The sequence below is a fragment of the Cnephaeus nilssonii genome, assembly GCF_951640355.1.
Source record: "Cnephaeus nilssonii genome assembly, chromosome: 3".
Classification (NCBI taxonomy): Eukaryota; Metazoa; Chordata; class Mammalia; order Chiroptera; family Vespertilionidae; genus Cnephaeus; species Cnephaeus nilssonii.
This window is the reverse complement of record NC_137074.1, coordinates 1,819,244-1,845,540: the sequence shown is the minus strand read 5'-3', so window position 1 is coordinate 1,845,540 and position 26,297 is coordinate 1,819,244. Positions and strand designations below refer to the sequence as shown.

At 51.5% G+C, this 26,297-nt stretch overlaps 1 protein-coding gene across 1 annotated transcript in view; it reads right to left on the bottom strand.

The window, feature by feature from the left end:
* Positions 1-26,297, bottom strand: part of ITSN1 (intersectin 1) — a 123,145-nt gene that overhangs the window by 70,777 nt on the left and 26,071 nt on the right. The window contains exons 2-4 of the mRNA XM_079762187.1: positions 6,997-7,056; positions 4,809-4,901; positions 3,753-3,816 (exon numbers count right to left, since the gene is read on the bottom strand). Of these exons, the coding sequence (XP_079618313.1) occupies positions 3,753-3,816; positions 4,809-4,901; positions 6,997-7,024 (185 nt within the window). The 5' untranslated portion in view covers positions 7,025-7,056. The remainder of the gene's footprint in view (positions 1-3,752; positions 3,817-4,808; positions 4,902-6,996; positions 7,057-26,297) is intronic.

Sequence of the window (26,297 nt, the reverse complement as noted above, 5' to 3'; positions counted from 1 at the left end):
AGGGGATGAAGCCAGGCGGCGGGAGAGGACGTGGCCGGGAGAGGGGATGAAGCCAGGCGGCGGGAGAGGACGTGGCCGGGCGGGGGGATGAAACCAGGCGGTGGGAGAGGACCGTGGCCGGCACAGGGTCAGCGGGAGCCCCAGGACCGTGGTCAGGACGCAGGCCTCTGGGAGGGGAGGCCAGCCTGACCCCTGGTGGCAGGACCAGCGGGTGGGAGTTCGAGGGCTGCAGTGCTGGCTGGGGAAGCCTGGCCACGCAGGGAAGGGAAAGGCCAGGGAAACTGGATGCACCAAACGAGAAGCAGGTGAAGAGGAGAGGAGACGCCAGAGCCGGTACGGCATGGGGCCTGCGCCGTGGCCGTGACGCTGGGCCTCTCCCCATGGGCACGTGAAGCGGGTTTGCCACCTGAAGACTGCCGGGATGTCATCTGGAGGCTGGACTCTGAAGGGGCAAGAGCTCAAGGGCTCCAGTCGGGACGTTCAGCAGCGGGCCAGGCGAAGTGCCAGATGTGACCGGCAGAGGAGGCCGAGGGGGCCAGACTGGGGACAAAGGCGGAACGTGGAACCACAGTGGCGCTGAGGGCCGGGATGACAGGGGGAGGCAGGGAGGAGTGCAGCATGGCGCCCACGCGGGACCGATGCTCACGCCAGGAACCGCAATGGAGACGCAGGAGCGGGGGAGGGGGAGCGGGACGCGAGCCCAGCATGACTGGCCTTGGTGCCGGCTTTGGCGCTGATGGCGCTGGGGCCGAAGGCCGCTCCGAGGAACCCGGGGGCAGTACACGTCCCGTGGCTGTTTGCCCTGTGCCAGGCCCCAGTCACCAGGCTGTCCTGATTTCTATCTGGCTCTGGCTCCTCCTCCCCCTTAGGGCCCACTTCTAGGTGGTGCTCCCCACCCCCGTTCCTCTCCTCAGAAGCCTCTCCCCCCCACGTCTGCGGCCCCTGCAGCCTCTGACTCCAAAGCCCTCACTCGCCCTCGTTCCCTGCGCCCTCGGACTCCTGCCCAGGCCTCCCCTCCTCCCGCCGCTCCAGGCCGCGGCTGGAGCCGCTGTGAGCACTGAGGTGCCGAGGACACCGGCTGTTGGCAGCGGCCTTCCAGCTCACGAGGAAGACATTTCCAGGAGGCGTCTCGGCGTCGGCCCCTCTGAGGGCCGGGATGACAGGGGGAGGCAGGGAGGAGTGCAGCATGGCGCACCGACCTGACTCCGTGCTCCGAGAACTCGTCTCCTCGTGTTCTTACTTGGAACTCGGGTTGGCTAGACGGGGAGCCCTGAAGTACTAGCTGGCCACAGCTCGACAGTCACAAACGAGGCCACTGGAATACAGGTTCTACGTGGATCAAAGTCATGAAAGTTTCTGACGTCCTCCGGCAGCCCACGTCCCTTACACACGGGAATCCAGGTCCAGAGCAAAGCAAGTAGGGCCCAGGGAATAGACCAGAACTAAAAACACACACAAAAAGAACTAGAACTGGTTCCTCATTCTCAATCCAAACAGTTATCGTCGCACAGACGACTAACACAGGGAGTGGCGGAAACTTGAGCTGCAAACCCATTTTTCTGTCTGCCACGAGGCATGGGCCTTCCCTGGCGCCCTTCTAGCAAAACCACATGAGAACACAGATCAGCGTGAGAGAGAAAAGGCGAACCACTCATGAGGTCAGCTGCTCTCCTTGATAAATTTAAAACCCTGAATCTGAAGAAGTCCAAGTGCCACTGAGGGTCGCAGAGCGAGGACAGGGCCGGTCGGGGAGCCGATCCTCCACGTCACCTGCAGCCCAGCACCGTCTGACACCAGGCGCGGGAGCCGCAGCCCCTGCCAGAGACTTCCCCGGGAAAAGACGTTCGGAGTGTTTCCCCGACAGCTATTCTCCTTCGTTAATCCCCACCCGAGGACATCTTCCCACTGATTTTTAGAGAGGGGAGGGCGGGGGGGGGGAGTGACGGAGAGAGAGAACCATTGATATGAGAGAGACACATCCCACACGTGCCCAACCAGGGCCGGGGATCGAGCCTACAACCGAGGTACATGCCCTTGACCGGGATGGGACCGGGACCCTGCAGTCTGCGGGCCGACACTCTATCCACTGAGCCAAACCGGCTAGAGCCTAACATCAGTTCAAGTAAAAAAAACCTGTTGATTAAAAAAAAATGACATCACAAGTTTATTTAACAAACTGTCACACAAAAATTAAAGACAAAAACATTTTTTACTAGCAATTCATCATCTGTATTGTTAATAAAAATTTTCACCATAAAGTAAGTTGGAAAAAAGACTTTGATACACTAATCCTAAAACAGTTTAGAAAACAACTTAATCTAAAAAGATGAAATTTACTGGGTAATAGTTATCACGTGTGACAATTTTTATACTGCGATTAGCCATAGGCTGTGATTTCCATGAAAGCATGGATTTTGTCTGCTTTGTTCACCGCTACATCCCCAGCACCTACAATGCTCGCCGACCCAGAGTCGACACCTGATGAGTATCTTCCCACGCTGAATGAGTCCACGCGAAGTGAGCATCATAAGTCTGCTTCCTGAGGGAACCTCTTACACAGGGAATAGGCATAAAAGCGGAATTCAATGGAGGGAGTTATGCTGGGGAAAGGAAGGTTCTAGTGCGTGATCTTGACTGATGGTGTGAAACACAATCATACATCAGCGCAGAGCAAAGGGACTCAGGCACTCACTATCAGGTCGGTGCCCTCCCCCCACCCCGCCTCTCTCTCTCTCTCTCTCTCTCTCTCTCTCTCTCTCTCTCTCTCTCACACACACACACACACACACACACACACACACACATCTCCTCCATTCAAACTCAGGCACCCACTAACAGGTCGGTGCTCGCTCATGCTCTCTCTCTCTCTCACCAGGTCGGTTCTCATTCTCTCTCTCTCTCTCTCTCTCTCTCTCTCTCTCTCTCTCTATCTCTCTCTCTCTCTCACACACACACACACACACACACACACACACGTCTCCTCCATTCAAACTCGGGCACCCACTAACAGGTCAGTGCTCGCTCATGCTCTCTCTCTCACCAGGTCGGTTCTCGTTCTCTCTCTCTCTCTCTCTCTCTCTCTCTCTCTCTCTCTGCCTTCTACTTAATTTTAAAAGTAATTCCAAAAATGTTTAAAGAAATTCCTGGTTGATTTCCCAAGCTCAAAGCAGATCAGAGGTCAGAGCCAGGAGGCTCACTAGTGGGAAGGGAGGTCTGGCAGCCAACATGCTAACAGCCCGAGAAGGAAAATAAAGCAGACACCAAAAAGCACAGGAATGTGGCGCCATTTGGTTTCAACATGAATATATTCATAATATTCACACCCAAATGTGTCCGCATTCCCCAGGAAAGCTTTGCTATTTTGGAACACTATTCCCCTAACCCTCGTGTGTGTGTGTGTGTGTGTGTGTGTGTGTGTGTGTGTGTTGCCTTTTATTCAATGGAAGATACAGAACCCTCCATAATAAAGCAAGACATGTGGGACAGTCAGATGAGGAAGGGTGCAGTTAAAACAAACTAATGAGAAAATATCAAAACGTAGATTTCTCAACTGGAAATTCCACCCTTTTGACAGCATTATCTGGCAAATGTCACCCCTTTTGTTTAGTTCCACATGACAAACCTCCTTTCCGAAGTGTCTCTCCGGTGAGAAGCAGCGAGTGTTCCGGCCAGGAGATGGACGGACCCTCCCGCAGCGTCAGAAATTCTACCCCTGGAACATTTTATCTTCGGAATGTGAAGTTCCCACTTACCATATCTGTGCCAAGACGGGCTGAGGTAACCCGGATTGGAAAAAGAAGTTCCTCGCTTGGTCACCTGTAAAGAAAGGGGGAAGTTTCAGAACAGAACAACAGTGAAACAACGGCAGACATTTTCTCACAGTGAAATTGCAGGACTGAGGAGGGGGCGGGGAACCCTGTAACCACGGCCCCGGATGTGTGACAGACGCCAGACGGCACCACCGGCCGCCAGCACTGACTGGGGAGCTCAGCGCCTTGAACCAGCGTCGCGGACACTGTCCACATGAACTCAGCGGCTGTTAACCAGGATGGTGACAGCCACACACGTGACAAGCACAGCCGTGGGGACCTCCAGAAAGCGGGGCGCTCACCTCTACTTCTTAGAAACGGTCCTGTCACTCCCGACACCGACAATTCCTGCCCTTACGGGGAGTTGAGTAACAACGGATTTTTGTTTGTTTGTTTTAAATATTTTTATTGATTTCAGAGAGGAAGGGAGAGGGAGAGGGAGAGGGAGAGAGAAACATCAATGAGAGAGAATCATGGACCGGCTGCCTCCTGCACGCCCCACACTGGGGATCGAGCCCACAACCCGGGCCTGTGCCCTGACCAGAATCGAACCTGGGACCCTTCAGTCCGCAGGCCGACGCTCTATCCACTGAGCCACACCGGCCAGGGCAGTAACCACGGTTTTTAACAATCACATCAGTGGTTAAGATTAATAAGTTAAAGAGAACTATGAGACAAACACACACACAAACAAGAGCCCAGGGAATCTAGGTCGCGTTTTCCTGAAAGCAATTCCTGAAGAGGAACAAACAGGAAAGATAACGGGAAAGGCAAAGTCCAGAGGGAACTCTAGGGACACGGGACACAGAGGGTTCCTTAAGACGGCAAACAGGCTTGAGTGCATTCTCGGAAAAGCCCTTGTCACCGTGCAGGTCAAGGAGAAGGCGGATGGGTAACTAGCCCCTCAGTCACACGGAAGCCCACCTGAGCTTGCTAACAGGTTCTCAAAATATATGCGCTGCTGAGAAGTGAAGATGTGAAACTGCTAAGGCCCATTACCAGTGATAAATCCAGAGATTGGCTTTAAGCTGTGGAACTGCTGATCGTGCTTCGCTCTCTCCTCCACGGTTATGGCCCAGACATCCAGGCCGCCTGCAATCCGAAGGAAAGACAAGCGGATTAGTAAACGATCAAGAACAAGCCAGGCACTCACATAAACGGTCCCTGTCACATGAGGAGTATGTCAATGTGTTAGCAATGCTTTGATAAATGAGCACCTGTTTGTCCTGGACGTAATGCACACACAGTTAGAAAATCAAGTGTAGCCGAAACCAGTTTGGCTCAGTGGATAGAGCGTCGGCCTGCAGACTGAAGGGTCCCAGGTTCGATTCCGGTCAGGGACATGTACATTGGTTGCGGGCACATCCCCTGTAGGGGGTGTGCAGGAGGCAGCTGGTCAATGTTTCTCTCTCATCGATGTTTCTAGCTCTCTATCCCTCTCCCTTCCTCTCTGTAAAAAATCAATAAAAATATTTTTTTAAAAAAAAAAAAGAAGAAAGAAAATCAAGCGTGAACAGCCCTTCCCACCCAAAAAGGAAACTGGCACGAATTCTGTTATAAAAACGGTCCTAGAACCCATCGTGAGCAGGCCCGCAGGAAGATGCAGTGAGTCGCTCATCACTCATTTACACGCACTTAAGCAACAGACACTCTTAAACGCCACAAGCGAAGGGGATGGAAGAAGCTGAGCTCAGTTAGGGTCTGAGGGAGGGCATGAACCTCTGGGGCGAGGAAAACACTCAGGTGTTGGACTCTCATGATGGTTGAATGACTCTATAAATTCACAAAAAACACTGAGGTTGCATGGTTAAGACCATGAATTTTATGGCTTGTAAATTATACCTCTCTAAGGCTGTGGGTTTTTTGTGGGGTTTTTTAATGGCAAACCCAAGAGAATGGGATTTAGGTTCTCCTTCAGTTTCAGCTGAGAATGAGCAGAAGTCCCCTCGCGTCTGAGACCCTTCTCCCTTCAGTCCTGGTCTCCTCACATTCACCCAAACCATGTTAGATGCCACAGGCAGAAGGTTCTCAAATGTCAGACACGCCCCAGCAGGGGAACAGACGGTGTGTGCATGTTTCAGGCAACATGTGACGAGGCCCAGCACAAAGCCACGTGTCTGGACACCGCAGCCCTGGGCCTGCGCTGGCAGGGGCAGGTGGCAGCGATTCGCTGGAGGCAGACGACTGAACAGAGTTAGGTGCCAAGCACTGGGCTAGGCATCGGGGGTGAAGCGGGGCGGTTCCGACCCGGTCCCTCCCTCCCAGGCCTGACAGTCCTGTATGTTCCGGAAGACCTGTTCACTGCCCCGTCAGAATTCATCCCTAACTATAAACAACGCAAGCCAGAAACACAACCACAAGTAGAAAAGTAATTAAGGAGGTCGAAATCAAAACACAAGATAAAGTAACACCACTGGTTTCGAGAACTTTGCCGACTTCCTTCCGGACTGGACCCCCACAGGGACTTGGCAGGTGGGACCCAGCGTGCCTCTCTCTGGGATGACGCGCTGGACAGCAGGCGGCCCCTCCACGTGGCACCCCTCTTCAGAAGGAACACTTGGCCAGCGAGCAGAAACAAGTATTTCACAGGTTCCCATCATGTTAGAAAGTTTACCCAAAAGCACATTTCTGCAGATGGATAGGATGTTTTCAGCAGACAGTGAAGCAAATACAGTGTCACCCTTCAAACCCAGGCTTCAGAAAAGCAGACTCAGTGACCCGGTCACCTCCACAAACAAACTGCAAAGGAGACCCGGGACGGAGGGGCGCTCACCGGCCGGGGGCTCGGGCGGGAGACGCAGGACTAACTGCCGCGCACGCGCCTTGTTTGGACCCCGATCTGAACAAACCCTGACCAGCAGCCGCAGCTCAGGGGACCCAGCACTGCCCTTCAGGAATTACTGTCCTCTGTGCAGGACGCAAAGGGGATTGTAACGGCATCTTTAACAGTGTTATCCTTTAGAAACAGGTACTGAAATGCTTATGAATGAAATGATTTGATGCCTGAGAGTTGCTTCCAAAGAATCCGGATGAAACAATGTTGGCCATGGCTGCTGTCCCTGAAACTCGGAGATGAGCACAGAGAAGATGGGTTAATTATGTTGCTCCCTCTGAAACGTGCCACAATACTGAGTGATTAACATACGGCCCCAAAGCACACTTAAAACGAAGAGCTCTGAAAGCTTACCTCCGAAAGGCGCCGGGAACTGAGCCATGGTTCTGCTCCTTCTACCTGGCTGACCGACGCCTGCAATGAAAGGGAACGTTTCAGTGTAGAAGGCTTCACTCTTACAGGCTTATAGACACACCAACATGCTGCTCCTTTAATGATCAGAAGACTGTTACCGGAGCGAGGGTTCGGCACCGTAAGTGAGAGCTACACCTAAGGGGCTCATTCATTCATTCACTCACTCACTCATTCATTCTCTGCAGATTCTTAAGGTCCAAGGGCACTGGGAAATGTTGGCGAAAGACCGTGGCAACAGGAGGCTTTCAGTCTGGTGAGCCCTGCCATGAGCCCAGGACGGCCACGGGTTACTTTAAGTGTATCTTTTTCTTCTCCATCTGCATACACTAGGCCCGTGGTCGGCAAACCGCGGCTCGTGAGCCACATGCGGCTCTTTGGCCCCTTGAGTGTGGCTCTTCCACAAAATACCACGGCCTGGGCGAGTCTATGTTGAAGAAGTGGCATTAGAAGAAGTTTAAGTTTAAAAAATTTGGCTCTCCAAAGAAATTTCAATCGTTGTCCTGTTGATAGTTGGCTCTGTGACTAATGAGTTTGCCGACCACTGGGCTAGTCCACTGTTTGGTGGCCCTAACAGCAACTCCTTTTAAGGAGCACTTAGAATACGCTGCCCACTGTGCCCGGTGAGTTACCAGGCTCAGCGCTTTCCATTGCCACACGGCTCCGAGAGCTGGGTCCTGTGATGACACCCCATGGCACAGACGGGAAGTGAGAACCGAGGCGCAGGGATGAGGCAGTGCCACACACGGGGTGCCGGGCTGGATGGAGCAGGGGCAGCAAACCCCACGCCTGCGCTCCACCCGTGGGAACCAGTCTCCAATGAGGCCCGTGAACAATGCTTATCACACTGAAGTCTGCAGACGTGAGCACCCCCCCAGGCACCTCCCCCCCCCCAGCCACTGTTCACGCTGCCACGTGGGCCAAGCAGTCCTCCTCCTCAACGGGAAGTCCACGCCGCTGGGCCTCCGTCCTGGCACCCGCACAGTGACTCCTCCTCAGTGCCCTCCCACCTGTCCCTGGGAGCCCGTCCTGGGCGATGGCTTCAACTGCCCACGGCTCTTCCTCCTTCTCCACTCCATTCCCACGACTGGAACGCCCCACCTTTCCCTCTGACGGGCACGATGTCTTCCCCCCCGGGTTTCTCCCGTTTGCTCTTTAGCTTCCTGCTGTCTCTGGCACCACGTGGCCCCTTTGCTGGCTGAGTGACTGAGGTCCCGCTCACGCATCGGGCCTGCGCCCCTGCATGTCCCAGGAGGCGCTGAGCACGTGCTCAGGAGCTGAGCGGGCGGCACGTGTGTTGACCGACAGGCTCCTCCACGCAGTGACCGGGGACCCCGTCACTTCTCACGGAGGCCTCCGCAGGGCAGTGCCCGGGGGTCCCGGGAGGGGGACAGGGAACAGCGCGGGGAGCCGGGGCTGCGGGGCAGGCGAGGGAGGCGGCGGCAGACATTCCCACGGGAGCGCAGGGCGAGAAAGACGCCCAGGACACAAAGCCACAAGGGCAGCTCCCGCAGGAACAGGCACCTGGAGCCTCAGCCACAGCAGAGAAGGACCGGAGGACCCGATGAGATAACCCGGCAGTGCGAGACTGGCGTTCGGAAACCGACGAACGTAACTTACCGTATTTCCAGAAACCCCGCGTGGTGCGACAAATATGGGAAAAAGCTTTTGATAAAAACTACACTCAATAACAATAAAAACGCTCAGAAAGCGAGGATTAGTAGGAAAGTTCTCCAAACAGAAAGTTCCTCCAACATGAAATTCTCAAAAGCTGAGGTACCTGGGAGAAGTCTAGCGTCCGTATGTTTGATGGTCCCTCTTCCCATTTGGGATCAGACGCCCGACTCCGTCCCGCGCTCCTGGAAACAGGCCGTCCGCGCTCAGAGCCCGCCCTCCGGCCCGTCCTTCCCCCAGGAGTTCTCCCGCCGCGGACACCGCTCCCCGCATTCACCGGCACGTCACACCCGCGCGGTGACTGCCACCTCAGCGAAGCGGTGCGTCTCCTGAGATCTGATTCTTCAGCCCTAGTCTCACTCCGGGGCATCGGTGTTTCCGTTTCATAGGCGGTGACTGGTGCGCCCATTGGCACAACACGGTCTTTAATGTGCAGAGGGGGATGGGTTGTTTCCCAGCGGAGAGCAACACGCCTTCCGCAGAACACGGAGTGACAGCGTGTGGCGCCTCCCCATGGAGTGTGCTGCCCCCTTCAGCTCCTCTAACAATCGGGGGGGGGGGGGCTGCCCCCCACTCGCCGCCTCACGGCATTCACGTGGAATCAGCGCTGTACACCCTCAGTAGTCCACTATGCCTGATAAAGCTGGGGGGGGAGCTTACAATTAAATAGGGGACAGGAACACACATCAAAGAATCCGTGTGTGTGTGTGTGTGCGTGTGTGTCTGTGTGTGTGTGTGTGTGTGTGTGCACAGAAAGAGCCATTAGTAGCAAGCAATGTAAACATGGAAGCAACAGATGATAAACCAAAACTTTATTAACTGCTTGCTAACACATTCGGGCTATATTGTCGATTCAGTTCTGTTAGCAACCCTGTGCGCTAAGTAACATCCCATCCCATCCCCAGAGCGGAGGCTAAGCTAAGGCCACAGCGGACACAGCATTCACTGGCAGACGGGAGCCAGCCTCTGGGGACTGAGAAATGCGTGGCCCGCAGGCAGCAGCCAGCCCGGTAACCCGCCGGGTGGAGCTGGGGGGGAGGGATGGGGGGCTGTTCCAAGCCATCAAAGCCTGGAAAGCAAAAAGGAGAAAAAGGGAAACCAAGTCAGTGCGCCGGAGCAGCCCACAGAGGAAACTGAATGGGGAGAGAAGTTTGAGCATTTGCCATTAACTCCAAAGAGCTTTTACTTCTTATGCAAAAAGCAAAGCATCCTGAAGTGTAAACAAGCATTTACTGAACAGAAGTTGGACACACACACACACACACACACACACACACACACACACACGGCCGGTGGTGCTCAGTGGTTAGAGCGCCGGTTCCCAGTCAAGGGCAGGTACCTCAGTTGCAGGCTCGATCCCAGCCCCAGTCTGGGCACATGCCAGAGGCGACTAGTCGATGTGTCTCTCTTGCATCGATGTTTCTCTCCCCCTTCTCCCTCCCCTCCACTCTCTCTTAAAAAAACACCAAAATACAAAATAAAACTAAAGCGAGTGAAGGCAGGAACTCCAGCCATGAGCTAGGACTGCAACAGGATAGGGTGGGTCACCTGCCGTGAGCGCGGTCAGAGCACAGGAGCCTGCCTAGAGCACAGCAGAGGAGGCGCCCTCGGGGGCCCAGGCCCCACGGCCCGGGAGAAGCAGGCGGCAGGAGCTGCCCCAGAGGAGGCTGGGAGGGTCAGCAGGCCGGGCTGATGCAATGGGGGGGGGGGCGATTTTGGAGTTCTCACAGGCACACAAGGCAGCCACCCACCAGCTTGGGATTTATATCCCCATTTGGCCTTTTCCCTATAAATATACAATTGTTTCCCTCTTTTGCACACTTTACGTTATAACCCATTCGTAAAACCTTTTATAGCCCTAGCCAGCTAGGCTCAGTGGATAGAGTGTCGGCCTGTGGTCTAAAGAGTCCTGGGTTTGATTCCAGCCAAGGGCACATGCCAGGGTTGTGGGCTCGATCCCCTGTAGGGGGCGTGCGGGAGGCAGCCAATCAATGATTCCCTCTCATCATTGATGTTTCTATCTCTCCCTCTCCCTTCCTCTCTGAAATCAATAACAATTTTAAATTTTAAAAAACCTTTTATAAACATTAATTTTTAGAGTGAGGCAAACACTCCTATAATTACATATAAAAATAGAAAAACAGACAGACTAAATATTGAGCAATCAAGAGACAGGTAAAGAGTAGTACTTTTTAAAACTTTGGATAAATGTTAGGATCTTTAAGCCAAAAGCTAGAATATGTTTGAGAAGTCTTTAATCTTCCTTCATTTCAGCTTCAGAAAGGAAAGCTAATTATAGAAACCTAAAGGAATGTTGAGCCTTAATTTCAGCATTTACACTAAAATCCCAACTGTGGACATATTTAGAGAAGACCTCTAAAATGTGTATCTATAAAACAACTCTGCGAGATGAAATGAGGGAATTCAAATACATAATCACTCACAGGACAAAGGAATCTTCACAATTATTCAATTCAAATAATTAGCAGGTTTCTAATCTACCAAAACAGGGCGAGTTTAGATTAATGACCTAAAGCCCAAGAGAGATGCTGAACACACATTAACTGCTTTTCACGGAGTTACTGACCACCCACTCTCTCACAAAACCCTGAAGTCCTCCTCCATAAATCAGACCCAGCAAAGGCTCGGGAGGAGGGCCCAGCGGGGGGTCAGCACCATGGCCCACCAGGGCGCTCAGAGAATGCACTCTCCCTAGAGAAGGTATTTCACCGACGCCCAGTCATGGTGTCCCTTCCCCACTCAGGCTAATTTATGTATTTGAAATAGCTTTTCATGGTACTAAGGTAATTACCTTTAAATTCATTTCTTATAAAGAAATGTTTTTAAATTTTTTATTTTAAAGTTGTTCAATAGGTTTAGTTTTAGACGAAAGGACCTACAGGGTAGGAGGTACGGACTAGAAACTTTAAATATCTAGAAATTTGGCATCAATAAAATTGAGGGGTGAAAAAGGAACAGAAATATGAAAATGAAAACATACACATATTTTAAATACCTAAAAGGGAATAAAAATATCCTCAGAAACATTAAAATAAAGCACATGCTAGCCCTAACAGGTTTGGCTCAGTGGAGAGAGCGTCGGCCTGCGGAATGAAGGGTCCCAGGTTCGATTCCGGTCAAGGGCATGTACCTTGGTTGTGGGCACATCCCCAGTAGGAGGTGTGCAGGAGGCAGCTGATGGATGTTTCTCTCTCATCGATGTTTCTAGCTCTCTATCCTTCTCCCTTCCTCTCTGTAAAAAAATCAATAAAATATATTGGGGAAAAAGCACATGCTAGCCCCAGTGGTGTCGCTCAGTGGCTGAGCATAGACCCTTGAACCAAGAGGTCCCAGTTTGATTCCCGGTCAGGGGCATGTACCCAGGTTGCAGCTCGATCCCTGGGTGAGGGTCATGCAGGAGGCAGCCAGTCAATGTCTCTCATCGAAGTTTCTATTCTCTATCCTTCTCCCTTCCTCTCTCTCTAAAATCAATAAAGACATATTTAAACTTTTTTAAAAGCACACTCTAGTCATATGATGATGCTATCGGATACTTCAGAGCTGCGAGACCCTGGATTTAGGTAGGAGTCTAGCATATTTACCCGATCTAGGCTAAAAACTCAAAGGAATCACACACAAAAACCACTACTGCCCAATGTTTTTTCCTCTTGGAGGCCTTCACATCTCTAGAAATTCAAAATTGGAAAATCTGGAAGAAAAATGGGAGGAAATCCCTTCTCATTTAAGAAACAGTCTGGAGGAATAGAAGCACGAGAAGAGCCTGCGCCGGCTTCACACCCACTGCGCTGCGTGAGGTCAGGACAAGGGCGGGAGGCCCACAGAGCCCTGCTGAGACCCAGAGAAAAGGCGCCGGGAGCCGCGCAGTAACCGCACAAAGGAGCCGACAGGCCCAGACAGACGGCCACGCTGATCAATGCCCGGCTGTCTGAAGCCCTGGGCAACCCCCCTCCCATGTGGCCTCTCCCTGTGCCACTGTGGGAAGTGGAGCAAGATGACCGGCAAGGGACGGACAGCCTGCTCGCGGGGAGGTTTTAACCTGCGGAGGGACAAAGCCCCCCGCCCCCCATTAGAGGAGAACCTCAGGGCTAGTCCAAGGAGCCGCTGCGGTTCTGCCGGAACACTGCCGTGAGCACGCCAGCCGTCCTCTGGAAGGAGACGCGTTCCTCCCAGAGTTCTGTCGCTGGGGAGGGAGGAGGCAGGGACAGAGCTGAGAAGGGGACAGGCCCGGCCGGCTGTCAGCACATCCCTTGGCAACACTCGCTGGCATTTCTGCCTGACGGGTCCACTAACTGCTGCTTCTTTTCCACCAAGAGAAACACCAGGATCTCTACCCAGGCAGAGCTCACCTCGTTCTTCTCAATGACCCTTACTGGACTAGGGCAGTGGTCGGCAAACTGCGGCTTGCGAGCCGCGGTTTGCCGCTCTGTTGACTAATGAATCTGCCGACCACTGGACTAGTGGACAGGAGGGAGAATTCATCAGGGAGCAGTAAAACCAAAACGTAGCTACAATGTTGCGAAATCGGGCGCAGAAACAAAGGAGATCCCTGCGGTGAGAGCTGAGTGCAAATCAGCGGCCCTGGACGCTTATTCCCACCTGGACACCAACTGAGAGGAGCAACTGCGGGGACCCTGAGGAGCAAGTCACCGAGAGGGTCTGTCCAGCGATGAACAAAGCAGGCTCTGACGCCCACAGCACGGCGGGGAGCCGGCCGCCAGGCTTCAGTACAGTAAACGAGGCCTTCCTCTCTTCCAGAGGGGTCCATTTCAAGAGGGTCCTTAAGAATAAAACATCTCCAGGTACTGAAAGCTGAGAAGTAAATAACGGAGAAAGCAGATCACCCGAACCAAATACCAAACAATAATTTTAAGAAACCCTGAGAGGGAAAAGGTCAGTTCAGATCAAAATTTTATTTTAAATATAAAACTTACGGAACTTCAAGACTATCAGCCAAATGAATAATGAAACTGTATAACTTTAACCTATTTCAACTCACAAACTTTCAATGCCTTCTCAAATAGAAATTTTTAAGTGATCAAAAACTCAAAATTTCACGAGTAATTGAAAACACTTATTTTATCACATGAAATGTGTACTGAGCTCGGTATGGGAGACAAATGCCATCGGTGTGATGTGAATTTATATGGTCACACACACAAAGAGAAGATCTGAAGGATTTCTTTCAAATAACTGATTTTTCAACAATGACAAGGCACATGCACACATAAAGGCAAACATTAAAAATGAACGTCCAAGCTGCAGCACGAGAATCCTCGTACAGTGTTCTAGTGTCTACTGCCACCTTTCTCGCTGGGTAACTAACTGTACCCCTCCACCAGAGCCAGCATCCAAAGCTGGGTTTCCCAGCTCACCCGGGAACAGGGAGACGTTTAGAGAACGCCTTCAGCTTCAGAAAAGAAGGCAGCAGCTCCTCCGAACGCACCCCGTCCTCCTCCGAGAGCAGGACAGCGCGGCGCCTGCAGAGTGGCACCCACTCCAGCACCAGTGCCACGGCTGCCACCGGAGACATCCCGAGTGTACAGATCACGGTCAACAAGAGCTGAGACACACGCATGCTCCCTGAAAAACCACCATGTGCCAGTACTTGTGACATGCTCTACATGTGAACATCTTCACCAAAATACATCTGCTGCCAGTGAGCCCTAGTAACACACACACACCAAGACCCCAGCATCGTTTCCCATCCCTGACCTCCTCCCAGCTCTGGGCCACACCGGCGACACGGCAGCTACACCGCCTGACCCCACCACCGCCTCCCGCTGCCAGCGAGGGGAATTCAAGGGAGGTTCGTTTCAACCTCTTAGATTCTCTGCTAAGGACTGGCAGGTGACTGCCTGCTCAGGAGATAAAGGAAATCTACACCGCTACATATTGACCATCTGACCCACATTGATGGGATGCGGCTGAAGATTATTTCCTAACCGTGAAGAGCGGGAAAGTCCGCAGAGAGCCTTCCTGCAGAATCAATGAAGTCAGTGTCATGAATGAGCGAAAACGACAACGCAGTCATCAACAAAACCAGCTGCGCCCTGCGAGGTGACCCCGGGACTTCCACGCTGGGCGGCATCTGTCACCGCCCGGACGTTTTGGGCTAAGAAACCCGTTCGACAGCATTGGCATCACCAACCACCAAGCAGCCTGCAGCCAACAGAGAACCGGAGCGCCTCGGAGGCCCATTCAGAGCTTCAGGTTCAAGTCACGTGACTGAGCTACACCAACAGATATTTAAGCCCAAGAAAAAAAGAGACAAGCTGAACAGAATCCTGGTCGTCATTTACTGAGGATTTCACTCACGTTCTTGTTTGTGTGTTTGTTTTTTAAGTAGCCCCAGATGGACCATTAAAATACAGAGTGGCAGCTTGGAAGTTTGTTAAAAATCATGACTATACTGTGATCTGGAATAAAGTTGGAAAGGAAGGAAATCCAGATTTTCTCAATTTTGCATCTTCTTTAAAAAGATTTTAACTTCTCATAATATAAACATTTTGTAGAAGCCAGTTTTTATACTCAAAATGTGGATTATGATTCATTTATGGAGAATTCTGATTTAGGCACGTTTGCACACTTAAAGGTGACTGCATTTAATTTCAATATGTGAAATCCAGTAGAGCTATTAAGTGTTACAATTCCAAAAAGCATGCAAAAGATTTTTGAAAAGATAACTATTGTTACTGAAGGGGAAGTAAAGTTAATCATTTAATATTTTCACTGATTAATATTCATGTAGATGTGGACATTATAAAACGAACCTTTCATTCCCTCTCTGACAAAGCTTTTCTTATTTCCTTTATATCCCAACTTTTGAAATGAATCTTATTAAGTTTTTGAGAAAAGAGAAATTTTACTTGGGAATTTGAACCAATTTACTTAAGGTCAACCCAACTTGGAAAGCTCACCACAAAGGAATGAAGTGAGGCCTCAAGATAAGCAAGTTTATTATTGCCGATTCCCACTCTCACGGGATAGCAGAGGGCCCCTCGCACTGCGGGTGGGAGTGTAACTGCCACAACCCCTCCCTCCGGAGAGCATGCGCTTGCGGCAAGACAGGCGCCCAGAGGAGGAGGACGCCGGGCCGGCGTGGCTCAGTGGTTGAGCATCGACCTATGAACCAGGAGGTCACAATTCCATTCCCCGTCAGGGCACATGGAGCTGTGGGCTCAATTCCCAGTGTGAGGCGTGCAGGAGACAGCCAATCAATGATTCCCTCTCATCACTGATGTTTCTATCTCTCTCTCCCTCTCCCTTCCTCTCTGAAATCAATGAGAAAATATATATTTTTTTAAGTATAGAACTTTATATAAGGTATTGTGCCCACCAAGTTTTTGTTTTTAAAAAATACAACCCTGGCAGGTGGCAGTTGGTTGGAGCATCGTCCCACACACCACAAGGCTGCAGTTCAGTTCCCGGTCATGGCACATACCTAGGTTTAGGGTTCAATCCTCAGCTGAGGCAACGGATGGATGTTTATCTCTTACATCAATGTTTGTTTCTTTCTCTCCCTTCCTCTCTCTCTAAAAATCAATAAAAATGTAACCTCAGGTGAGGATTTAAAAAAAAAGTTCACTGAAAGAAAACAGACCAAAACATTAAAACTTGTATATAAAGTGTTGTAAATATTATCATCAACATTTACAATGTGTACAGCGATTCACAGTGGCTACTTTCATATACATTGTATCCAATGAGAGTTGCTCCTTTCAAATACATTGTATCCAATGAGAGTTGCTACTTTCACATACATTGCATCCAATGAGAGTTGCTCCTTTCACATACATCGTACCCAATGAGAGAACCCTGCGGTCTTCCCAGGACTGTGACGGCCCAGAGGGAAGCTACCGACCGGAGGGAGGACAGGCCTGGCGAGGCGCCGTGAGAGCGGCTGGAACAGGAGCTGGTAGAAGTACTTGGGGAACAGCGTTCTAGACTAAAGAACAGCATGGCGCGCAGGGCCAAAGCCCCAGGTAACAGTCCAAATGCATGCAAGGACTGATAGTCAGGAGCTCTGAATGGCAGGAACGTAAAGGGACGAGGAGACGGAGGAGATGCTGGGCAGGGACCGGCGCCCAGCGGCCGAGGGCAGAGCCACATGCCGTGAGCTACCGAGGCCTCCCTCCATGCCCACCGCTGAGGCAGCCACCACGGGCTGTTTAATTTTCATGTTTCTTGGACAGCTGGGTAAAATCACACAAAAATGGTCATATTTCACTTACCGCCAATCTGTACAGCTTACTGGGTAACTCAGCCACATTTGAAGAGTTCTGTGTAGATATACATTATTGGTTACTGTGTAAAATCACCTTTTATGTCCAGGACATCTGAAATCCTAAGTTTTACATTTCTTCCTTCTGTGGCTATATTTCAGGAGGTGAGACGCAGAAATCCGAGTGACAAATGCTATTGTGCTGAACACGTATCAGGCCATCCGATGGACAATCACTTAGAGGCGGCGGCCAGCGTAGGGGCATTCTGCTAAAGGACCTAACAGGACTTGGGGTGTAAATCCCCAGGCCATCCGACGGAAAGCCAGCCGCACCGTTTATCGCTGAACAGGCACCCCGACTACTTGAAGCTCTAATCGCCCTGCTAACATGTAGATGTCACTCTGCTAACATGTAGATGTCACTCTGCTAACATGTAGATGTCACTCTGCTAACATGTAAATGTCACTCTGCTAACATGTAGATGTCACTCTGCTAACATGTAAATGTCACTCTGCTAACATGTAGATGTCACGCTGCTAACATGTAAATGTCACGCTGCTAACATGTAAATGTCACTCTGCTAACATGTAGATGTCACTCTGCTAACATGTAAATGTCACTCTGCTAACATGTAGATGTCACTCTGCTAACATGTAAATGTCACTCTGCTAACATGCAAATGTCACTCTGCTAACATGTAAATGTCACTCTGCTAACATGTAGATGTCACGCTGCTAACATGTAAATGTCACTCTGTTAACATGTAAATGTCACGCTGCTAACATGTAGATGTCACTCTGCTAACATGTAGATGTCACGCTGCACTGCAACCTGAGCATGCTGCTCCGGCGGAAGCACGGGCCGCGGGGCAGCACCGACAGCAAGGCCTCGGGTCACCCTGAGACAGAGGCACGCTGTTTCCCACGGGCTCGCGGAGGTCCGCGGAGCCGCTGCAGGCTGGGCGCAGGCTGGGCGCAGTCCGGGGTGACCGAGGGCGCGGGCACCCGGTGGAGAGCCAGCAGCACCCGCCCCGGCATTCACTGGCTGTGGAGAGCCTTCTGTGAGCGGCGCCGACCATTTATTTCTAAGCTTGAGTTCTTCGTCTGCCAAATGCAGGTCACCGTTGTATCTAACCTGAAACTTACCGGCAAACGCTCTCTCCGTCGCTTTAGCCTGCTCAGCCCGTTGTAGCCAGAATCTCCGTCAGTCAGTTAGGGAGCAGCCCAGGCCGCTGGAATCTAATCAAACTCCGTCTCTGATCAAGTCCCTCATCCCCAACCTTTCATATTTACCCCCAGGTCCTGTCCGGTCATTTAACAGAATGTCCCCCCCTGGCCGTCTCCTCTTAGTGATTTTCCATCCACGGACCTCCTCGCCTGCTCCTTGCCTATAAACCCCCACTTCTTGCATTCAGAGTTGAGCCCCGTCTCTCTCCTCCATGGCAACAGTCTCGAATAAAGTCTTCCCACCATTGTAACCGTGTCAGTATAACTTTTCTCTAACAACACGGAGAACTCAGAGTTCACTCTACAGGGAGCAGTGCCCTGCGGACTTCCTCTTTGTCCCCTTGGCATGCTCTAAGCTTACAGCTAGAGCCACTGCACCTGTTCACTGTTTCCTGGACCAGACTGTGGTCCCTTCAGAGTAAGACTTTTCTTTTTCTTAATATGTTTGTATTGATCTCAGAGAGGAAGGGAGAGGGAGAGAGAGAAACATCAATGATGAGAGAGGACCATGGACCGGCTGCCTCCCGCACGCCCCCCACTGGGGATCAAGCCTGCAGCCCGGGCGTGTGCCCTGACCGGGAATTGAACCGTGACCTCCTGGTTCCCAGGTCAATGCTCAGCCCCTGAGCCACGCTGATGGGGCAAGACTCCTTTTTTCATTCCCAGCACCTTTACCATGGCGTGGCCCCCGCAGGCCCACAACAATGTGAGCTGAAGGAATGGGGCAGAAGAGTGGAGGGAGTGAGCTCTGGGAATCCCACGGGGCCGCTCTGCCACCGCAGGGGTCCTGCAGCCGCTGGGGCGTCTCTCCGGTCAGGTTCCGGCTACTGTGCCCTACGGACGTTCAGGAAGCACTTCCAATCCTCCAGAGCGGCAAACAACAGGTTATGATTTTAACAGTTGATGATGGCCCCCCAAGTCTTCCAAGGAATACAACACAAACGAACCAGTTCCCTAAACCTCCTGGTATCACAGCAGCCACGCAATCTGCAAATCTACTACCTGGATTGGAGTTCTGACAGAAACAGTCCAACCAGAAAGCCAAAGATTAAGGGTGGCTTTTCAAGAAAACAGCTAGGAATTAAAACAGGTAACCACATTCCAGAAATTTGCTATTTTGGAAGCAAAAATCAAAATGCTTACAAGGTTTCTCTTTCTCTGCACACAGCACACGCTTTACTCAGAAGCAGACTTTATCTAGTTGGCCTTAAAATCCAACAAACTCAGTATAACATCAGAGGCTTTGTTTATTTTATTTGCTCAGGACCAAAGTATGTTATTGCTGTTCCTTAAGGGCCGTTTAAAAGCAAGGCAGTTATCACAGGATGCCAACTCGAGTTTGACATCAAACATTTTATAAGCACCTACAGCTGTCCCCACCTAGATATTTGGAATGCTGTCCTGCCATCCTATTTGTTCTTAAAAGCTCATTTGTTTCGCCAGGCCGGCTTGGCTCCATGGTTGAGAGTCGACCTATGAACCAGGAGATCATGGTTCGATTCCCAGTTAGCAGGCTTGATTCCCCAGTGGGGGGCATGCAGAAGGCAGCCGATCAATAATTCTCTCTCATCAGTGATGTTTCTCTCTCTCTCCCACTTCCTCTCTGAAATCAATAAAAATATTTTTTAAAAGCTAATTTGTTTCCAAATGTAACAGAAACCGACCCTTTGAGTAGGTCAACGGAATAATGTAACACAGACCACCCAGAGAGAGTCCTATTCCCTTTAAAACTGCTACCCCAACCCTGAGGGCCAAGCTCTGTCAAGGAGGAACATGAAAACTTACAGCATCACAGATCAGCTCATTATGTGCAACACTGGTGCCTGGAAGCATCCCAATGAGGCTGGGAAATTCTTTAACGACCATGTTTAAAATTCTTCAGCCTAGCTAAGTGTAAGGATGACTAAATATTGTTAGGAATCAAAGAAAATGAATATTCTGCAAAATACACATGATGCACGTCCTGATTTTTTTCAAACAATGCAACCCAAAGCAGGTAAAGAAAACGGTTTCACCCAGAAACACACAATGGAGCCCAGAAAACCTGGGGAGTCCCTGGTCTGCTCACTGTGACTCATGCCACATCATGCGAAGGCCCTCACCCGCTCTTGATCAGACAGAACTCATCTCCCCGGAAAGTTAAGATATAAAACAGCCGATAGACATGAGCCCAAAACTGAGTTCAAGACGGCCAGGCCACAAGCACACTGACTCCGCATGCCCAGCACAGACAGGGAGCGTGCGCTGTAAACGGTAACCCAAGCCGGGCAGCGGGGAGGCCGGGGGGAGGCCGGGAGGCAGCGGGGAGGCCGGGAGGCAGAGGGGAGGACGGAAGGCCGGGAGGCAGCGGGGAGGCCGGGAGGCTGCGCAGGCGAGCACTTAGCGCACTTCAGGTCCTGCCATTAACTCGCCGTCTATCCAGACTCCACACTGTGCACTAAAGAGGACACAAGAACGCTTTCAGTGTTGCAGCCACTAAAAACCTTACGAGAACGAATTCAAACCATGCATTAGAAAAAGCAAAAAGCAATACGTTTCAAGTGTCAAAACCACAAATCAAGAAAAATGAGGTGTTGACAACACCTTGCTGTGTGTGTGTCTGTGTGTGTGTCTGTGTGTGTGTGAGTTTAAGCCACTGAAGTGGAGCCGGCGAGGGGAGAAGGAGGGCAGAGGCCTGCACCTGGCTGGGCTCGATAGTAGGAAGACCCCTTGGCTCTCGGCCGGCCTATTGTTTACTTCTTTCCACTGATTTAGAGACAGAGGAAGGGAGCGGGAGAGACTGGTCGGCAGCCTCCTGGACCTGCGGGGACGCGGGGTGAACCCATCACTTGGGCCTGTGCCCTGACGGGAGCCACGCCGCCACCCGTTGGTGCACCGGCCGCGGCGCTCCACTCCGAGCCCTGGGCCGGGCGGTAAGGAACCCCGCGCTCGGAAACAGCACCAGCCTGTGGGCAGCGCACACATTGTTGCAAATTTAAAAAAATCTAATTATAATCCTTCTAACTACACACCTGCGGAATAGGTGGACTATCCGTATCACTTCGGTGGCGCTACGGAAGAAACACACACATCACACTGCCCGTCGGACGCGGGGTCCAGCGCAGTCCAGCAGCCACAGCCGAGCCACCAGCTCCCTCGGAAACTGCCGCCAAGCAGGACATAAAGTGGCCCCGTTTTCCATGTCCAAGAACTAAGCCCTAAGAATTCACAATTAAGGTAAAATGGGCTTTCGTTTCAGAAGGAAACACGTCGTTCTAGTTAACCCGTCGAATCTACTCTTAGAAGTAAACTGAGAAACGGTTACGCTTATTAAAGCCACTTGAAACTTATAAGTCACAGAGAAAGTGAAAATTCCACTCCTCACGCCGACCAGGGAGCTGACCGCCGACCAGGGAGCTGACCGCTGACCGGGGAGCTGACCGCTGACCAGGGAGCTGACCGCTGACCAGGGAGCTGACCGCCGACCGGGGAGCTGACCGCCGACCAGGGAGCTGACCGCTTGCTGCCTCCTTCCACGGACAAAGGGAACTCAGTTCCGAGAGCAAGGTCAGGGCCCACAGAGGCCACACGGGCCGGGAACCAATAGGTTCAACCACAAAGGACGCGCCAGCCAATACTGCAGATCCCAGGTACTTGAAAGACATTTTTATTTTGACTCAAAATAGGAATTCAATTGTCCCACTGATGGCGAGGAAAAGAGATCACCTGTGAGTGTTTTATTTGTGCTTCCTGAGAGCTACTACAATGAGGCCCCTTTAAAAGCTAGTACATTATTACAGCATTAAGGGCACTTCCTAAATACACCCAATACATCCAACTTCTTCCCGGTGGCAACGCTGGGTGAAATAATTCTTTCTTGCCTTCAATTTAGATAAGGCACAGCCCAAACAGTTACAGGGTGACTAAACCTGAACTTGCGGCAGGAATTCCTAAACAGATAAGAACTTCAAAACTTTGCAAATACGCCCTCATTTGAAAGACAAGAGAACCCTGAAGAAAGTGTGAGCGCCTTTCTGAAAAGGTAAGCTCTTCAATGCCAAGTCTGTCTCCTTAGAGATTCTATTCAGTCCTGGGCGTCTGTGCTACTGCCGAGAGGGACAGGGCCCACTGCCCGATCAAAGGCAGGCCACCTGAGTGAAGTGATCCACCTGAGGGCTGGGATCGGCTTCCACCACAGAGCTGGGCCCGAGGGACAGGGGGAGCCAGGCGGCCAGGAGTTAACAGCTTGAGTGAAGCTGGGAAATGCACGGTTCTAGGGCTTTCTACCCCCACCCACCTCAGCTGCGCACTATTTAAATTTTCAAAATAAAAGATCAAATAGAGAAAAAGAAGAAAGTGAGTTTTAGAAAGTAAAGGCCTCTTAATTCGCCTATTTATTTCTATAGGCTGCCAACTCCGAAAGGAGTCTCTTGGCTGGGAATTCCAAAGGAGCATAGCAAGAATGTTAAAATTCTTTAGAGTAATAAAAACAGTTAGGGTGACCTTAGGCTTTTCAGTTGTTCCACAGAGTGAACGCCTGAATTAAGGAACTGCCTGTCTCCGGATTAATATGATTTCTCCTTTATATGTCGCTGCAATTAGCCTAATTTAAAAGAAGGACTGTTTCTCTTTTTTCTTTTCCTGGTAACAGATAGTCTTTCTGAAATAATTAAAGGAAATTATGGGATACTCCAGGGAAACTTTCTACCCAAAAACCAGGCTTTAAATAACGCTGAGCAATTCTACACTCTCTTTACACCAGTTTCTAAGAGCTAAACTTAGATCGGACTAAATTAAGCTTTTAACAACGTACCTTAGTACATTAATAAACATTCCCATAAATCATGCTCTCCCATACGCAGGAAGTTCATTGCTAAGGACTGCAGCAAAAAGAGCCTGAAGCCCTGCCTGTCTTTTCTCCAACAGAACAGCTCTCAGGTGAGTCCCCCAAGATCCGCGGTCTCCCCGAATGACACCAGACACCTGCCAGTCCAGGTCAATGCCGGGCCGGTGAGCAGCCCTTAAGCGGACCCTTTTCTGAAAGGAGTCAGGCGTTGGAGTGGATAAGCCGTCATCCCACGTGCTTCGGAAGTTACAGCGCTACTGATCCGGAACTCATCAAAGCGCTTTAACAGAACGGGGACAGTTAACACGAAGTCACGGCGGGGAATGAAGGCTGCGCTGCGGCTCACGGGGGTCCCCCACAGGCGTTACCTGGGGCCCCCCTCCTCCGTCCCCTTCCTCCTCCGCGTTTGGTAGCTTCTGCAGCGAACACACACAGTAGTAAGCTGTCGTTCTCACACGTCCCAACCTGCTTGGCAGAGGGGACGTTTCTAAAGGGACGGCGACTACAAAAATTAAAATAGAGAAATTCACCAAAACTCAGAAACTGGCCACTGCTCCCCGTGTCAACACCGGGTATTTCAACCACTGGAATTTATAGTAAGCACAGGAGTTATTCCAAAGAGTTTAATAAACAGGTTAATCATGTCATCTTTACGGCAACTTGTCCAGCCTTGATCAGATCTCTTTGTAAAATGGACACAAAAGGTACCTTTTGGTAACACGTAAGGAATTCAACCTGTCTGTGCATTTCGGGAGATAAAGCAGGTCTCAGATCTCCACGGAGACAACGCAGACGCGGGTGTTCCTCAGCTGGGCGGCCTGGGACCAGCCAGAGGCCCAAGATGCAGCAGGTCTCCGAGCTCAGAGGGATGGTGAATGACACCAAGGAGTGAGGCACGCCGAGCTTATACAATAGGCTGCTCACAAAAAGCCAGCCGCTAACTAAAAACGCTTCGACCTTCAAGAGGGTCCTCTATGCAGGGTCAAGCAGGGGCCGGGCCCAGAGTAACAGTCAAAAAAGGTAACAGGACTAAAACCAACTTAGCAAATTCCTGACACTGAGAGCATTCAAAAGACTGCCAACCCCAAGATACAAAACAGTGATGTCTGAGTCAAACAAGAAAAAGGCCAAGTAAAGGGAGACAACGAGCTTGGTTCTCCGGGGCCGAGAGCTCTCTGAGAATCACCGCCCCTTCCTGTGCCGCCTGCAGCCCACCTTCCTCATCCCTCTTGCCGTGTGGAGGGGGGTCAGGACAGGTGAAACTCGAGTGAACAGACTGAGTGAACGTTTCCTGTGGAGGAACCGAGTCATGACGAGAGAAAGAGAACGAGGGAAAGTTAAAATTAACCTTATAATCCTCGTTTATGTCCTATACGGCACTTTCGATTGTTATTTACAACCTTACAGGTTAAGCAAGAGAGACTGCAAAAGGAAGAAAAATTAGTGATTACAATCCTCCTATATAATAAAAGGCTAATATGCAAACTGACCCTATTGGCGGAATGACCGGTCGCTATGACGTGCGCTGACCACCAGGGGGCAGACGCTCAACGTAGAAGCTGCCCCCTAGTGGTCAGTGCACTCCCACAGGAGGAGCTCCACTCAACCACAAGCCGGGCTGAGGGCTGCCAGGGAGCGGCGGTGGCGGGAGCCTCTCCTGCCTCCTCGGCAACGCTAAGGATGTCCGACTGCGGCTTAGGCCCACAGGGCTCCCGGGCTGCCAGAGGGATGTCTGACTGCCAGCTTAGGCCCAATCCCCCAAGGAGCAGGCCTAAGCCAGCAGGTGGACATCCCTCGAGGGGTCCCAGACTGCGAGAGGGCACAGGCCGGGGTGAGGGACCCACCCCCCAGTGCACAAATTTTCGTGCACGGGGCCTCTAGTAAGACTATAAACATTGATAATGTTCAAAAACTAGAAGGACAACAAAAAGGAACAGGAAATACAGTGGGATACACAGTAAACATTATCAGCAGTGGTCCCAGTAGCCAGAGAGAGGACCATCTTTTCTGTTTGTACTTAATGCACATTTGTCAAATTTCCTACAATGAATATGTCAGTTGCTAAGAAAAACAACTTTTGTAAGGCAAAAATGGCCCAGAAAGCATTTCCACTTCACATGGAAAGGTGCAATTCACGGGACCCACTAGAACATCTGCTGCTAAGCTGCAGAGGGCGCTCACCACACCGAGAAGAATGGCTTTCTTCCTGTTGTCAGCTCTGTCCACTCGCCCAGCAAGCATGTGAGGCAGCTAGCACGTACTAGAGCCCACGTGGCAGTAAAGCTAGCAGTCAGTCTCATGGCCAAGGTGCTGAGGACGCAGCTGAAATCTTCCTGCCTGGCCCGTCTCCAGCTTGAAATGCCCCCCTAACAACTAACCGCTGCTGTAAGGTCACCACGTCCAAAAAGACACTGCAGACGAAGAGTATGACTGAAGCACCTGCTGCCCCGCTCTACCGACCCTGCTCTCCCTGCCCGTCCCTGCTCTCCCTGCTCTCCCTGCCCGTCACTGCTCTCCCTGCCCGTCCCTGCTCTCCCTGCCCGACCCTGCTCTCCCTGCCCGTCCCTGCTCTCCCTGCCCGTCCCTGCTCTCCCTGCCCGTCCTGCCGCGGAGGCTGCCTGCCCTGCCTGGGACTGGCCTGGCCACTTGGAGGAGCGCGGGGAATTCCCTCTGTCCCGTCCGGGAATGCAGCCCACCAAGGGCATGACTGCGAGAAATAAACTTCTGTTGTGAAGGGAGACTGTGGGAGGTCTGTGGATTGTCCGGCGGCATGGGTTAGCGACGCTGACTAATTCCCACACCTGACCACACTTCCCACACGGCCGGAGGCAGGGATACGCGCCCTCCCACCAGCTGGCCCACTCCATACCTTAACGGGCCTGCCAGGTAAGAGGGAGGCGGGAACAGTCCGGTCCCCGCACCATGCAGCCACTCGCCCGGTGCCTGTGGCTTCGCCGTGGTCCGGGGCGCTTGCTGCGCTTCAGGCATCTGGAGCTTCTCTCTCAGCCTCAGCCATGAGAGAAATGCGCTTCCCGGAGGGAGTCCTTCCAGGAGGCCAGGGGAGAGGCCCCGGGCCTGGGGGACAGGAAGTGCCCGGAGGACTGGCACCTGCCCCTTCCTTTGAAACAGACGAACTGTGACAACACAGCTGCACTCCTAACACTAACATGCTGTTATCTATCAATTATATCGCAATTTTTAAAGAGTAAGTATATTTTAAATGAGAAGGTATTTGCCGTAGAAACAATAACTGCAGAAGAACACAGCACCTATTAA